Source organism: Oratosquilla oratoria, chromosome 34 (assembly GCF_046742065.1).
Source record: "Oratosquilla oratoria isolate Oo_2021 chromosome 34, ASM4674206v1, whole genome shotgun sequence".
NCBI lineage: Eukaryota > Metazoa > Arthropoda > Malacostraca > Stomatopoda > Squillidae > Oratosquilla > Oratosquilla oratoria.
The window spans coordinates 44312522-44329037 of record NC_134810.1 but is presented as its reverse complement, the minus strand read 5'-3'; the positions used below and the strand labels follow the sequence as shown (position 1 = coordinate 44329037).

Sequence of the window (16516 nt, the reverse complement as noted above, 5' to 3'; positions counted from 1 at the left end):
GTCTAAACTGATGTACATGTAACATTCTTGATCTATGTATATGACATGATGGAAGGTAAAGCAAAGTACAGCTTTGCAGATGATGCTAAAATGACAAGATGACTAAAAGATGAGAATTCAAGTTGTCACAAAATTATCTAGACAATCTTCATGCCTATAACCAACAGTGAAAGATGAATTTCAATAGCAAAATATCCAAAGTAATAGAAATGGATAAATGTTCAAAAAGACAAAAAAAAAAAAAAAAATTAATCATCGAGAAGGCTCTAGGAATGCAGGTCATGGGCAATTTGATATCCAATTAACATTGAGCAAGCTCATCAGTGAGACATACAGATTACTGATGAACATAAAAGTGGCTTTCACTACATAGATAAGAAATCCCTCCAACACTTGCTCGGTAGCATTTATAAGGCATGCTGGTGGAATGGCCTTCTTTAAGTCCATGTTGGTTTAGAGAAGTGGTCAGTTAGTTTCATTTTTTTTTTCCCTGCACTGCTTTTTCCATCAGCTTGGATATGATGGATAGTACATTAGTGAGACTGGTCTGTGGGATGCAAAGTTTTCAGATGGTTTGTTTGGTATTATATAAGCTATTTTCCAGATTATTATTGGGCATTATATGAGCTGTTTTCTAGATACCTTACTGTACAACCATGAGTGGGTGCAGGTATCAGTTAAGGCTTTTATTGCACTTGAATTGAGGTGTTACTGATGGATGTATCTGTTGCAGATCTTATCTGGGCCTTCTGCCTGGGCGTTTTTCAATTTGTTTATGTGCCTTCAACATCTTTGTTGGAAAAATGGGAGGGGGGGCATCAGAGTCTAATTTTATTTTTTGTATTCCCCCCCCATCCCCACAAGATTTTTCCTAAATTTTCAGTCTCTTTGACCAACATGATAACTAAAGTATGTGAGAGAATTGTGAAAGATGAGTCAAATATTTAGATGATACAGACATTTTGACAGACAACCAATTTTTATCAAAAAACAAACAATTGCAAGTTTCAAATCTGTCTTAAGCTTTTACTCAAGGTCAATCAGTATGCTGCATGAGATAGATGAATGGATGTGTGAACTGTGTGGATGTACAGCTATAGAAAACCTTTGACAAAGTACCACACAAATGAATATTGCAGAAATTTAAGAACACAAGGAGGTCTTACAAGAAGCCTCCTGGAATGAAAGGGAGACCAGCACAGAAGACCTATAGGAAAGAATAGGATGTAAGAATGGAGGAGATAATTAGAGGAGTGTCCCACAAAGGTCATCACTAATATCCATAATGTTCTTCATTTACATAACTAACATGATGTAAGGAACAACAAGTTGCATTAACCTATTTACACATGAAGTAAAGATCACCGCTAGAAAAGATAAAGATCCTAAACTGTTACAACATATTTTAGACAAAATTTATGGTTGGGACCAGGTGTGGAAAATTAATTTCAATGATAATATGTGCAAATTGGAAATGGGCAAATATATATAGACCATCAATGATTTATTTTATAGGAAATGGAACAATTAAAAGACAGACCAAAAGGTGGAAAACCTAGGTGCTGGTTGCTGATAATTTGTTTCCTAATAAACATAACAAGATTTTTAGCGAGACGTAAATTATTAACTACATCCATTTCATAACTGAAAAAATTCATTGAAAATCCAGTCCACCCCCAGATTGGAATATGTAGCAATAGTATGGTCCACACACCGACACACGTGCATACAAGTAAATATAAGATCATGACTCGGAACAATACACATTGTCTGTAACCATAGGAGGTGGTGCAGCAAGCCAATGATTCAACAGAAATGCCCGGTTTTGCATGGATTGTATAATCAACTGTTATGAGAGGTTGTGGCTTTAATCTCACCACCGTGTCCCCTAGTTTCTGACAAAATATTTCTATGGTGCCATATTATTCAATATATTTAATAGAGTATTCAATGCTCCACACTTCTCATTATGACAATATCCCATGTCCCTGTTTGCCACTAGGGATATGCCAGTTAGCAACGGCTCCTGTGATTGTGTGAGAACTGATCTTGATCACATTTTTCATAAAAGATTTGTATGACACTGTTAACCCTCCACAAACTTTCATCTCTATCTACAGAGATCAAGTAATCATCAAGATGTCTAAATCTATCCACCAATATGAAGCTGTCAGTTCTATCAGTTCTTGAATAAGAGTACAAAAAACATCATATAATCATTAGTTATGGTATTGTTTCAAACTTCATCACAATATTCACACATGTGTGTTGCCGTTGTTGTTATCGTTCCCTAAACTGTCTGACTGAGCTGTCCTGTCTCCCTAAGAAACGAATGTGTGTTTTTAGGTCCTGTGACATTTCACTGGTGTAATAATTGTTACATCCCTTACTTGAGACCTTGTAGACAAGACCCTTGATTTGTACATAACTCAAAAGTATAAATGTACTAAACACTGGAGAGAATTCAGAAACACAAGAAAATTGCAGGAATTATTTCAATGTTCATAGGCAAAAAATATCTACTTATATTAAGGTAACAGCGTCTTTCGGTTGAAATCACTTCACGGAAGGGCCAAAACCAATTTTTAGTTTTGAACATGAAAAATATTTACCATTTACTACCAGTAAATAATAAAATCATAAAACATGCACCCATTACATATATATCAATATTATTTGGAGCAAACAATGTACATCAGTATTTGTTGATGAAACAGAAAGCACCTATATAGTGGAAATCAAACATCAAGCACATCAGCAGTATGTTACAAGCAAATTCGCTATACAAGAACACTAAATTGCACTAAACCAGAGTAAACCCCTACTGGATCAGACCAAATAGTATACTATTACAGTGGGTGTGGGAATGTTCTATGAATCATATTCTCCAAATGCATTTTATATTCCGCCTGTCTATCTATATACCAAGGGCTTTCCCCACGCCTCACACAGGAGATAGCCAGGTCAAAAGGCACGCAACTACTCCCATCCATTTCACTCCCATCCACCACCTCTTGTTTCCCCTCATATTATTTTACTTTTATATTAGTTTCTATTTTATTTTTTATATTACACCCCTATAAACTGTCAAAATTGTAATTATTTGCCCTTAAAACCTGGCAATTAACCAGCGTTTGTCATCATACTGGGTACTGTGTTAAATGTACAGTCATTATATCACATCATCAATGGGGCACTAATTTCAACAAAACTGCACCATGTTCCTTCTAAGAAACATATAATACTTCAATGATAATAAGGCTACAATCTCATAAGTCTAATTCATGGAATGTTGTTTATTTACATCAAAGCCTTATTACTGGAGCATCCAATATGGCAGTGTCCATTTCAAGACTGCCAAGTCATCATGTGGGAGGGGAGGCAACTATTCTGACTGTGGCAATTCATTGGAGTGCAATATCAAATATATTTGGATAACACAATTTGCAAAGGAATCATCCCACACCCAAGTTAATAGTATACATGAAACTATTTGACCCAGTACTGATCTGATGTTCTTACTCTCTCCAATACTTTCACCATGTTTAATTTGCAATATCTGCTGCCACTACCATTATGCAGGTTTGCAATGAAACTGGGTGACACATTTATCATAAATAAATTCAGAACTTGCTCACCATTCACTGCACATAAAGCAAATACAAAAAAATAAAAATAATTCCAGAAATTGTACTCCATTATTAATAATAATGACCCTAAAGTAACCAAATGTTCTAATATAACTTGCCCTTTTAACCTAATTTGCAGACCCATTCCCATAAACATGAGCTGACCTACATACAAGTCATATCACAAATAATCTATTTTTTGGACAACAATCAAAGACCATCCTATGCATGAAATTGGCTTATACTCAAGCATTATATATACACACACAAACACACACACATGAAGATGTAACATCCAAAAGATCTTACTCACTTTGTTATAAATTCTCCCATGGTTATATCACATACACACACAATGACCATCTTTAAACTATTCCTTTGGAAGTAAATCCATTACAAAAGGAAAAAATAAAAAAGAGGAGAAAATTTTGGGAGTGTTGATAAAAGACAACCTGTCATCTGACATACATATCAGCAGGATTGTGGGAGAGATGCATGGACTGCTGCAGAATGAGCTCAACAATGTCATGACAATCTATCACACATATCACATGCTATGGTATGACAAGAGGGGACACTACACTGTTGTAAAGCATCTCAAAGCCAGTAAAATTAGAGTACTGTTCTCTGCACTTCTGGCAATTATATACTACATGCACAGGACCAATGATGGGTGTCTGCATGTGATGGTCCTGAAAAATGGACACAAAAAATTCATCTCTCTGCCAAAAAGGCTCTTTTATCTTTATAATGGGAGTGGCCAGCCACTTTATCTATCTGACACCCATTTGTTCTCTTTTAATGTGGCTTCCTATGGATGACGGGCCATCCTCATCCCAGTCACATTATCTTATAATAAAGTTATCTCCCAACATCGTATCCACAACATGACTCCAAAGTATTCACTCACACAGATAATCTGATGATAACCCACCATAACATCTACAAAATAGAAGCTATGATCATCCAAGCTTACTTATACAAACTAGAACAAATGCTCATAAGAAAAGAATGGAGGACTCCCCCTAATAAATCATAAATAATATTGTTCATTCCAGAAAACCCTGAATCACAGAAACATCCAAAAGTAAAATTATATGGCTAGATCCTTCCACTAGAAAAGAACACGATGCATATCACAGATCTGACATTGAAAACCAATGACAAAATAAGCGTAATGAAGCCAGTCAAAAACACAAGCTTTGGACACTACAAGGAAACTAATTATTGTCTTGACAATGCGTAAGAACCACACTCAACTAAGCTTTCACAGCGTGGTTCCCAACAATCACAGAAACATAAAACACTTTGTAAATTACACATAATAAACCACTGAGAATAATAATGAAATGCACCAAAACCACCCCAGCTGAACACCTGCACACAGATACAAAAATCCTATCATTGACACACCACATGAAAATGATAGGTGTACATTACTATACAACCCATACCACAATACATCTAAACAAAAACACATTCACAATTGGATTTTTCAAGACCAACTACTAAATTCCCAACATCAGCCCCACAATAAAATACCTCCCATGAGAAACAAGACTACGTTCAAGTCAACATCCGGTACAAAGACAGTGCTACAGAATAGGCCTGGCTAGAGAATCGAACTATACTAGATGCAACTTCACATAGGACATATTATCTTACAATGCCCCACCCTAGCCATACCAAGACAACATACTATTTCTTCCTTGAGTAACTTATGGGCCAGTCCAGTGGCCGTTATCAATTACCTTTAAGCCATGGGTCTCTTGAAAGACACACCTAGGACAATATATCAATATATGAATAAACAAACTAATAGATGAACAAATTAAAATTAAATGCACAAACATCAGAATTCTTTCACAACAAGTCCAACAGCTGATAATCTAGGCTGAAACTATTTGCCTTACCATCCATAAATCAAATACAAGTGTAACAAAAACCTGCCTTTTCTGTTTTCAACAATAATCCCGTATGTTTTCAACCATCTACAACTCTAACTGTTAGTAACTCCTCTATCTATACCCTACAGCTTCCCTCTAATGCCATTATATCATAATAATAAGCCAATTGGGAATAGACAGGTGCACAACCTGTCTGTAAGCATTATGTGCATATCATGAACATAATAATCCATGCAGACCATCTACAAATTAATAAACCAGTAACCTTAACTGTTCATCAGTGATAGAACGAGGCGACTTTTGTTACCTATCTGGTATATGGAACCCAGAGGCCCTAGATGAGTCAAGCTTATGTACCCTGCACCTTTGCTATTCTTACTATCCTGTCTCCCCAGCATCACGAAATCTGCTTTGAGATGATGCATGGTATCGTGTCATCTTAATGTTCTTCGTAATGGAGCTTCTGTAGGTAAGTCAGGACTCTAGAAAACAGCATGCACAACACATATTAGAGGATAAGTTGGGTTAAATACTTCCTACTAGGTTAATGATGGCAACCTGTTGACTCGTTAAGCTTTGAAGGCCACTATTACACTGACACCGGCTATGACACCAAACTACTAATATTTTCGGAGACTGATGTATACTTACTCTTCTATTCTAAACGTTTTAAGATTTCATAACTCCTTCACGACCAGCTCTATTTCATCTATTACGTTAATGACAAGTTCACCTAGGTTATTTCACTGAACATATCGAAACGTACACTGGCTAATGTAGTCGATAAAAGAAAATAAATGACAGAATATGTAATACCTTACTATATGCTCATCTGAATTATATATGAATATGTACGACTCCTAATGTATTTGTAACCGTCCCATATATGAATCGCCAAACTAAATATATTTGATATACTGGAAATTAAAGTATGTCAAAAAAATGTTTTGCGCTACGGGAGAGAACTTCAAAATTTATGGAGTATGAGAGCCTTGTTATATACGATCTGGCACCACTTTCGATGTGACTCAATAATAGAGATCAAGTAGTATTAAAGACACTTTTAATGCGCCTGTGAACTCGAGCATACAATCGAACACTATTATTATCCCATACAACACTTGAGTTTTGTTACTTATGGTACCTCAGTTTGTTGTCACCCGAAGTTCTCGGTGCAGTTGGCATGGAAAATTAATACTTATAGGTGAGTATAAGTTAAGAAGAAGATGGCCTAGTGAAATTATAACTTACACAAGGTACCAAAGGCATGGAAATATATGAATTGCACTTCAGGATTATGGATTTTAGTCTCCAACTCGTGTAAACGTAATAAAAGAATTGAAGCTTGCTTCTCGTAAGATAAGACTCGCGTTTCAGGAGCTGAATTTTAGTATCAAAACCAATAATGTTATAGGTTTTTATCATGATTTTACGTTCACTAACGAACAAGTTGAATACAGCTTTTTTCTTCGACTTTCATCGACCCACAAGTTAATGTTTCTAAACCTCAATGGTCGCGATATAGCCTATACGTATCGCCAAGTACCAGTCAAAAAATTGTAGTGAATTCAGTAATGATTACTAAATATAAAAGGTAACCTAAACCAAACTTGTATATATGGTATATGAGCGAATCTGGTGTCAGGGAGTGACACTGAGGTGGTATGAGGATGAACCCCCTAGGCTAAAGGTATTATATTTATAATTTTGAGAGAAACCATCCAACACATAATTATGATTATCAGAGCGGTTTACCAGTCCCACCCTCCAGGGCTACAGAAAGTTGGGTCAATTTATAGTTTCACCCAACCATAGAATTTGATATGTGGCTTGTGTGTTTCTGGTGAGAAATGTTGTGATATGAACATTTTGAAGTAATTAAATATTGAAGTTATGCACTTATGCCTACTGGGGGGGATGTGTTGGAAATCGGGGGTTTTGGGTGGGAGAGACTAATAAATGGAGTAATGCGCGTTGCCAAACAGGTGTAAAATGAAGACTAAAAAAGCCCATAAAAAACAAAAATATCCCATATCGGCGGGTACCGCGCACGGCGCCATGTTTGTTTACTATCGATTGTAAGTATTTGTGAGCAGAAGCGCTAGATTAGCCGCTCACGCAAGACTTGGTAACCGTAAAGTAAACTAACCTAACCTAACGGAGGTAACGTTAGTTTACGGATAGGAAGTCTTGCGCGGCTGGAGTGGACTTCGCAAGTGTGACAGATCTAGCGAGACATTTTTCGAATCATTGGTAAAAACAAAGATGGCTAGCATTGGACTCCGGCCCTAAAATGTGATTTTTATTTATTATCATTATTTATTTTTTTTAAGTGTTTTTGTTCATTTTATACCTGTTTTGCAATGCACATTACTCCATTTATTAGTCTTCCCCACCCAAAAACCCCCTATTTCCCACACGTCCCCCCAGATCGTTTGGGAGATGTAGGCATAAGTGCATAATTTCAATACTTAATTACTTCAAAAGTACGCATTTGCAACGGAAATGATGTACACCGTCGTTCATATCACAACATTTCTCACCAGAAACACATAAGCCACATATCAAATTCTATGGTTGGGTGAAACTATAAATTGTCCGAAAGTTGTTCTATTCCACTATCAGATAAACACATTTTCTACTTTTTTCTTTTGTGCATTAAAAAGGACTATTTTTCTATGAAATGGTTCCATTAGGTAAAGTTAGGTTAGGAGCTATTGAACAATATAGATTTGATTTTAAATATCCATTTGTTTTTTGCCCTGTACACATGATTTATGTGCCTAGATGGCCCTCCTATGTGTACATTATATGCATACATGAAGGCAAGAGAAGGATGAAATACAAAGGGCCGAGCCCATGGGCACACCAACCAAACCTGAAGGATAACTTGATGATAAATCAGTTATTGAATTATCAGAAACTGTGCCATATGCTGGATATGAATCATGGGATATAGTTATTAGAGAGTTATAGATGGTGAGCTTATATATATATTTTTTTTTAGAGTATTAACCTCTTCACTCCGGGGCACATCGCACATCTGGCAGCATTAGCTGCCCGACGTGCGATGTTGCGCCATAATAATCGCATTATAAAAAATAAAGTCAGTGCTCAATCGTTCGTTCTCTTTCACCCGTGTATTTTGATAACCATAGAAAATTGATGAAGCCAGTTTAGAGAGAATGGAAATTACATAGGTATGACAACAATATATATAATCAAGATGCTTACGTCGGCATCATTGAGTACCCACTTGCTCCTCATGCCGCCTACATAGGCGTCACCTTATGGAAGTGGTTAATAAAGATAATTTCATTGGGTGGTTTAGTGAGTGGTCATACTAAAGGCTGACAAGGATGGACAAGTCACATGTTTGGACCAACAAGTAACTGAAAATGATCATCAACCGGCATATAAATCAACATGATGCTTGCTTTTGTGGTGATAATTATTTCCGATAAATTATATATGAAATTTATCATCACTTACTAAAGAAGTAATTTTTTTCTCTGCCAGCAAGTGATCCGCCATCTTAGTTCCAGTTCAGATTGCCTGAAAATAAATAAATGTTCAGAAGTTTGTACAATCAATCAAGTCTTAGTTTGAGAAACTTAATTCCAGAATTTGTGGAGTTTACTCTCGCCCAGTCGCAAAGCAATTTGTATATTTTTTGTATCTATATTATGACAAATCCAACAAATTTTCTTAGTAATGTGTCATGCAAATTAATATTAAGAGATGGTGAAAAAATTATTCCTATTTTTTGTGAAACATATATTATTCTCCCTATTCTAATCTGAATTGACCTACCTAACCCAATTTAACGTAAAAATACGTTCAGGGAGAGTCGTATATCTTGCACTTTGCACTGCCATGACTGGACATCCAATTTGGCATGCATGTAACAGGAAAGATGTGGGAATGATTTTTCATCATCCCTTAATATTAATTTGCAGAAAAAACATTATTAAGAAAAGCTGTTATATTTGTTGTAATGTAGATGCAAAAAAAAATATATAAAAATTGCTTTTCAAGTGGGTGAGATGAAACTTCACAAATACCTTAATTTCTTTCAATGAAAATTTTTCAGTGGGCACTTGATGTAAGAAGCACTGGGGATTATTTTTACCTGGTGTACTCAGTTAATGTATATTTTCTTAGTAACATTTTTAGAGGGCACTCTGTTAAAGGTACATGCTAGCTGCTGTTGGCAAAACTCCCTGGCACAAATTAGGACAATGATCTGTAAATAAAAATGTTAGGCAGTATATAATTATTGGTAGAGGATTACAAAACATTTAAAAGCTTACAAACTAACCACTTATCTGAGCGTCATTATTGAGTGGTGCAGGTCAGTTGTCAATTTGGCACAGAGTTTATTTGTTGGCGGAGAAATTTTTTATTTCTTTAGTGAGTGATGATAACATTCATATATAATGTAGCAGAAATCATTTTTACCTTAAAAACAAGCATCATGTCAATTCAAATGCTGTTTTTAGGTCATTGTGAGTTACTTGTTGGCCCCTGTCTGTCCATGTCAGTCTTTAGTATGACCAGTTTATGGGCTTTATCAGAAGACCAGATGTTGACTCCTTTGGGCTACACTTCCTTGTGAAGGTTGAGAGGGTGTGCTAATATGTGAACTGTCACAGGTGATGGCTGGTGTGTACCTAATAGTCCACTTGGTCCACAACTTTCCTCCTCCTCCTCCTCCTCCTTTCAGTTCCAATGGGGGGAACAATAGGCACATCAAGTACTGCAGCACTCAAATTAAAATCCTCCCTGTAGAATACCATTGAATATGTAGTAACACAAATCTGTGCCAGAGCCCTCAATACTATTTGCCTATCTCATATTACATACGCAAAACCAGCTGAATATAAAAGAAAAAATGAATAAATTAATGAAAATTAGGAAATACCCCAGCAGTTTACTGTTTCAAACATATACAACCTACTGCTAGTACCAAACAGGGCATTCACACAGGTGCATTCTTTTTGTTGCTAACAGTAAATCTTTGTTTATCACTTTGATAATACCTTTACTTGTGATCCACTATCAAAGAAAGTGACAAACTGATTTATCTTTGTTCATGATCAATGATTAAAATAACACACACAGCAGCTCACCAAAGTTGTTACTCTGAGTTGCAATTCTGATACAGTGAGTCCTCCTTATACTGTAATTCTTTATCCAGTAAATTCACAGTTACAGTATTTGGTAATTATTATCCTCAATTCTATTTACGGTAAGAAAAATTCACAGATATGGTATCTACTAGATATTTTGAAGAGGAAAAAGTAGGAAGAAGGTATGTCTGCCATATCCTATTATTACATGTTATAATTGGTTCGGTATATGGTCATTTCAATTTGCGGTAAGGTTTTCAGGAACACATATGTGCCGTATAACGAGGACTTACTGTATTGCCATTGTGACAAACTATGATATATATCTTTGTGATCAACAATTAAAGTAACATGTACAGCTCACCAAAGTTATTATTCCATGTAAACAAATTTGTGTGCATGATTTCTCCTATCTCATTTGTTTTTATCCTACCTGAAAACCAATAAGATTTGTTAGCAGTAAACTGGAAATTGTCCTCTGTACACAGGTGAGAATTGGTTTCTTCATAGGGTGGTAGCTGGAAAACTAAAGCTCACATACGTATTGACTAACAGTATGTAGATATATTTCACTAAACACACCAACACTTGTTTTCCTTGATTTTTTGGAAACTGCTCTGGGTCTCTCCTAATAATGTTGTCAGTGTGCCTAGACATTCTAAGAGGTTGGTATGGGGTCACATTTTCCCTTCCACCAACTTGCAGTGTAGTGTCTTACAACACAGCCACAGCAATGTTGGCCATACCATTGATACCTCTCTCTCTACCATTGATACCTCTCTCTCTCTCTCTACCATTGATACCTACCTACCTCTCTCTCTCTCTCTCTCTCTCTCTCTCTCTCTCTCTCTCTCTCTCTCTCTTTGTAGCACTTGTACCTATTGGATCCATTTTGTGTAATTATGTGTACCATTTCATGTTTGTTGTGAATAGCAGGTCACTTATTATTGGAGTTTTCTTGTCTAAATCCTGCATGTTGGATAATACCTTTATGTAGAAAATTGCCGTACACATTCTAGAAATTTATAATCTGGGTTGAATATTGCTGTTTCTGTAATTTAAGAATGACTAGGATGTGTTATGTGTATTGACATCTTCTGCAGTTGTGTCAATTAGGGGGATTGCAGTTGCTTGTAGTTGCATAATAGTTAACTAGAAAGGCTTAATCATATCAATAGGCTGTGCCTTGTGACACTACTTCTGACCCAGGGCAGTGGACAGGATGCATGGATGACTCATCATCCAGGAGGTGCCAAGATAAGAGGGAGGGTGGAGTGGAATATGTAGGAAGTGGAGTGGGTGGGAATGGTTTCTGTGCCTTTTTCTTTTTGGTTACCCCCCGTGTAGGGGGAGGGAGCCTTTGGTATATGTATGTATAATTATCATCTGTAGATCTTGTAACTGTGCTAAAAGCACTCATCACATTGTTCTCTCATCAGGAATTTAGGTACTCTTCAAGATGGCATTACCTCCAGAAACTGAATTGAAGTCAACATTCCCTCTGCCACCTACTCAATATCTAAGTCAATATACAGATGAAAATATTAGGCGGGGAAGGGCACCCAAGCTCCCTCCTGTGATGCACAGTGAATATACAATGTTTGGGGTGCCCTTCAATGCAGACGACGCTATAATTAGACCTTTAGAATCTCAGGTAAGATATGCATGTGTAATTGAAATAAAGATAAATTTACCTCACCTTTAATGTTTTTTCATTTCTGAATTAGCTAAGTTGTAGTTACATGACTTTATTTGTAATTATTAACCAGCTTGTTCAGCCAGTATAAGATTCCATACCATATGACTTGGTCAATCAAAGTCTAGTGGATATCCATATGATGTATAATGCTCAATTTCATTAATGGGTATTAAGCCTTTATTTATATATATATATATATATATATATATATATATATTTTTTTTCCTCTTTCTTTTCTTTTCTTTTTTTACACTTGACTATGTACATACATTTGCCAACGCTTTTTACCCTTTACAAGGGAGATAGCCAGTCATGAATTCACTCCCACCCATTTCATTCCCACATACTTCACTCTCATTCACCACCTTTCTCCCCCTCTTTTCTTGGCTCCTCCCAGATGACAAGTCATCCCTGCATCTCACCCACTACCCTGGGTCAGAAGCAATGCAGCAAGGCTGCTTCATTTAATCATCAACCCCCCCCCTCCATCCCATAATGCAAAAAAAGAGAGAATACAGGGAGAAATCCCATCAGGCTGCATCAAAACATGATTCACACATGTTCCCTCACCCTCCATCCCTCACTCACCCCCTTCTATGTATCACAGCATCATCTATACACAACCATTCTCCACTCACCCTTATTTTCTGTCTACTCCCTTCCTCAACAGACATTCCCCTCTTTCCCAGTGCCCCTTTTACCCCGTCCATCCATCTCATCCTTGGTCACGCCCTCTTATTCACCTTTGCCTTGCACACCTCTTTTACTAATCTTTCTTCACTCGTTCTTTTCATGTGTCCAAACCATCCCAACACTCTTTCATCAGCCCTATCTCCCACTCCCTTTCCACCTCCCGCTCTCCTCTTTACCTCCTCATTTCTCACTCTATCCAGCCTAGTAACCCCTACCATACTTCTCAAGCATTTCATCTCACACACATTTAAATTCTTAATCTCTTATGTTCCATGTTTCTGCCCCATACAGTGCTGTCAGCATAATCACCCCTTCATACAGTCTCCATCTGCACCTTTTACCTTCTCTACTTGATTTGCTTCCCCATCCTCTCTTAATTTCCTTCCAAAACATCTTTTTATTAATTTCAAAATTTTCTGTCATACTCTTACCCCATTTCACATCTCTCCTTTTTCTTATGCTTACTTCTCTTTTCTTTGTACCTCTTATATGATTCTCTCGTCCTATTTTGTAATCGATCTGTGAATGTTAATTTTTTCTCTTCCACTACTTTCTTTGCTTCATCATCCCACCACTCACTACCCTTCCTTCTATTTCCTCCTGTCCTCCTTGTTTCACACACCATCTTTGCACACCTTGTGACTCCCTCCTTGAAACATCCCCATTCCTCCTCCACTCCTAGTTCTGATCTATCCTTCACTCCCTCCCACTTTTTCAACTTCTTGTACTCCTCCTTTTCTTGAATCTAAGCACCTCCCTACCTTCTGTCCTTTTCCTCTTTCTCCATTTATCCTCCACTCTCAACTTACCTTCCAAAAATTATCTGATATTCCCCCACTCTCTCCCCTAAGAACATATACATCCAAAAATTCCTACTCTTCTCCTGGTTACCACTATATAGTCCATTAAAGCCCTATGTATCACCCTTCCATCCACTACCCTCTCCCATGTGTACTTATGCTCAACTTTCTTCCTAAACATTGTGTTTGCTATCAACAGCTCCCTAGACATCTCCACTATCAGCTCTCTACTACAATTTTTTTTCCTGGCACTCCACACTTTCCAACCACTCCATCTATCCTAGCATTGAGGTCTTCCAGTACATATACATTGAGATTTCTCCCTAAACTCTCTATACACTCATTTAAATGTATTCAAAAAGCCTCCCTTTCCTCTACACTCTTCTCACTACTGGGCCCATATGCACTTAGAAAGACCCACATTTCCCCTCCCAGTCATCCAGGAGGTGCCAAGATAAGAGGGGGGGTGGAGTGTATTTAGGGATGGATTGGGTGGGAATGATTTAATGCCTTTTTCTTTTTGGCTTCCTCCCTTGTAAGGGGGAAATAGCCTTGATATATGTATGCGTATGTAATTGAATATATAATCTTGATATTAATTTTTCTTTGTGAATTTCTATTCAGTTTTCCTTCTGAAGAATTAAAACTCGTGTTACTTTTTCCAGTCCATCCGAAGATTATATCCACAATCCTTTGATCATAGACGAGAACTTAAGAAACTTAATCACTCAATTCTTGTCAACTTTCTGGACTTGTTGGATTTACTTATCAAGTGTCCAGATGCAAATAAGAGAACCGATAAAATAGACGACATCAATATTCTTTTCATCAATATGCACCATCTCATCAACGAATTTAGGCCCCACCAAGCCAGAGAGACAGTACGAGTCATGCTAGAGATGCAGAAAAGGCAAAGATATCAGGTTAGTATGGTTGTTCAAACTTTTTTTTTTTTACTTTTTGTCCTTCAGGGCATTTTCTGCTTTCTTGATAGAAATACCAACTTCAGGTAATAATACCATCAGCAATGTTGGTGGATGTGGGTGGGTAAGTGCCTTGGCTGGATACTTCTCTTAAGAAGAGGTCCTTGGTATATAGATACCATCAACAATAATGGTATAGCCAGGGTTTTACCTTGGACATGGCCGTTGGTGTAAACCGTTTTATTTCCTTCTTTAGGTGTTTGTTTACTTCAAGATTTGTTTGGGTTTTATTTAAGAGATACATGAGATGATGGGAATGAATGAAGGAGGAAGGAGGATGTTCCTGATAGAGGTGAGGAATTTGATGGGTTTTGAAAATGGACATCTCTCTTGTCCATCATCCAGGAACACCACATGAAACAGGGACCCATCATTGGTCCTCGTGTGATGGTTGCATAATAATAACAATAGCCATGCTCCAAAAAGAGTTCCACAATTTTATATCAGTTCAGCTGAATTAAATCTTTATAAAGTCTGTAATGTATGTTATTGTTGTACAAGGTTTAAAGAAAGGTGCTCATTGTACTTGTAGGTTGAAAAAAACAATAATAGATAAATAAATCAAGATTTATCTCTCCACTTTCAGGTAAATGAGCGTTTAGAGAAGCAAGAGGAGGAGGTTCGTAAATTGGTTGGGCAGGCTCTCTCCTCACTACCAGACAATTTGGATTTAGATTCTAAGCTCCTAGTTCCAACACCCGAGGAACAAGAAATGCGTTGCAAACCAGATGGTAGCACTGTTGGCCAAGACAAAGTATCCACTTTAGATAGACTAATGTGTCATATTGTAGATTCTTTATAGAAGTTGGTAAACTCGAATTAAGTTGCGGTATAATTTATTGTTATAAGGCACATTGCTACAGTTTTTGAGAAGAATTAATAAACTTATTTTTTACTGAAGTTTTATATAAGGAAACACAAATGTGCACAGGAAGATGATAAAGATGATCAAACATGATGGATGGAGACTACACTGTATGGGTTGGAAGTGGGTTTTTTGGTCGTGTGCAAGCGAGAATGTATCAAAGTTTGCAACATTCATTATGTCGTGCTATGAATAAATGAATACATGGATATTTCTTGTAATTGCTCCTACATTTATTATTTTAATATATAACCCAGTTATCATTCTGATCAAGACCTGATTAAAATGAAAAATTACTGCAGGACTAGTTGTAATTAGCATTGTTATAAAAATGACATAAGCCTTTGAGAATGCCAACTATAATAACAAGATTGACCAAACTATCATATGTCACACTAAACCTGGTGACAGTCTCAGTTCTGGTACAAAGAGACCATTGATTATTAGCAAACTATAATTGGGAACAAATATTTTACCAGGTCGGGGGGGGGGGGGGAGTGCTTATCGGGTACGGATGTGGAAAGAATAAAAAATGCTAACAAAAATTAGTAGACCTATTCTGCCCAAGAAAAGTTTATATTCATGTTGGCTTAATGTAACTTCAAAGGGGCAGATTACCACCACTAAAGAATAAAATGGGGCTTAAAAAAATGCTTGAGATGTCAATGACCCCTAAGGGCAGAAATTGCAAGTCCTTCGGTTTTAGAAGCTATCAAATATTTAAAATCATTTAGTATGAAATTTCACACAGTACAATATCCTGTATATTTCTTATCATTTACCCTCATCTGGAAATGATAAACTTTAG

General features: G+C 36.8%; 2 protein-coding genes across 6 annotated transcripts in view; one reads left to right on the top strand and one right to left on the bottom strand.

Moving 5' to 3' along the window:
- The window catches only part of Btk (tyrosine-protein kinase Btk29A), a 222054-nt gene extending 215737 nt beyond the window's left edge, over positions 1-6317 (bottom strand). For 4 of the 5 annotated variants that reach the window (XM_076173606.1, XM_076173607.1, XM_076173609.1 and 1 more), the window contains exon 1: positions 6188-6316. The gene's annotated coding sequence lies outside the window, so the exon portion shown is untranslated. Of the gene's footprint in view, positions 1-6187 lie in introns of all 5 variants that reach the window. The other variant, XM_076173605.1, reaches the window with a different exon arrangement.
- A 298-nt stretch (positions 6318-6615) lies between these two features.
- MED7 (mediator complex subunit 7) lies at positions 6616-15917 on the top strand. Its single transcript, XM_076173594.1, has 4 exons — positions 6616-6740; positions 12108-12322; positions 14526-14783; positions 15430-15917. Exons 2-4 carry the CDS (start codon positions 12128-12130, stop codon positions 15643-15645), a joined length of 669 nt encoding a protein of 222 aa, XP_076029709.1. The 5' UTR covers positions 6616-6740; positions 12108-12127; the 3' UTR covers positions 15646-15917.
- Positions 15918-16516: the final 599 nt, after the last annotated feature.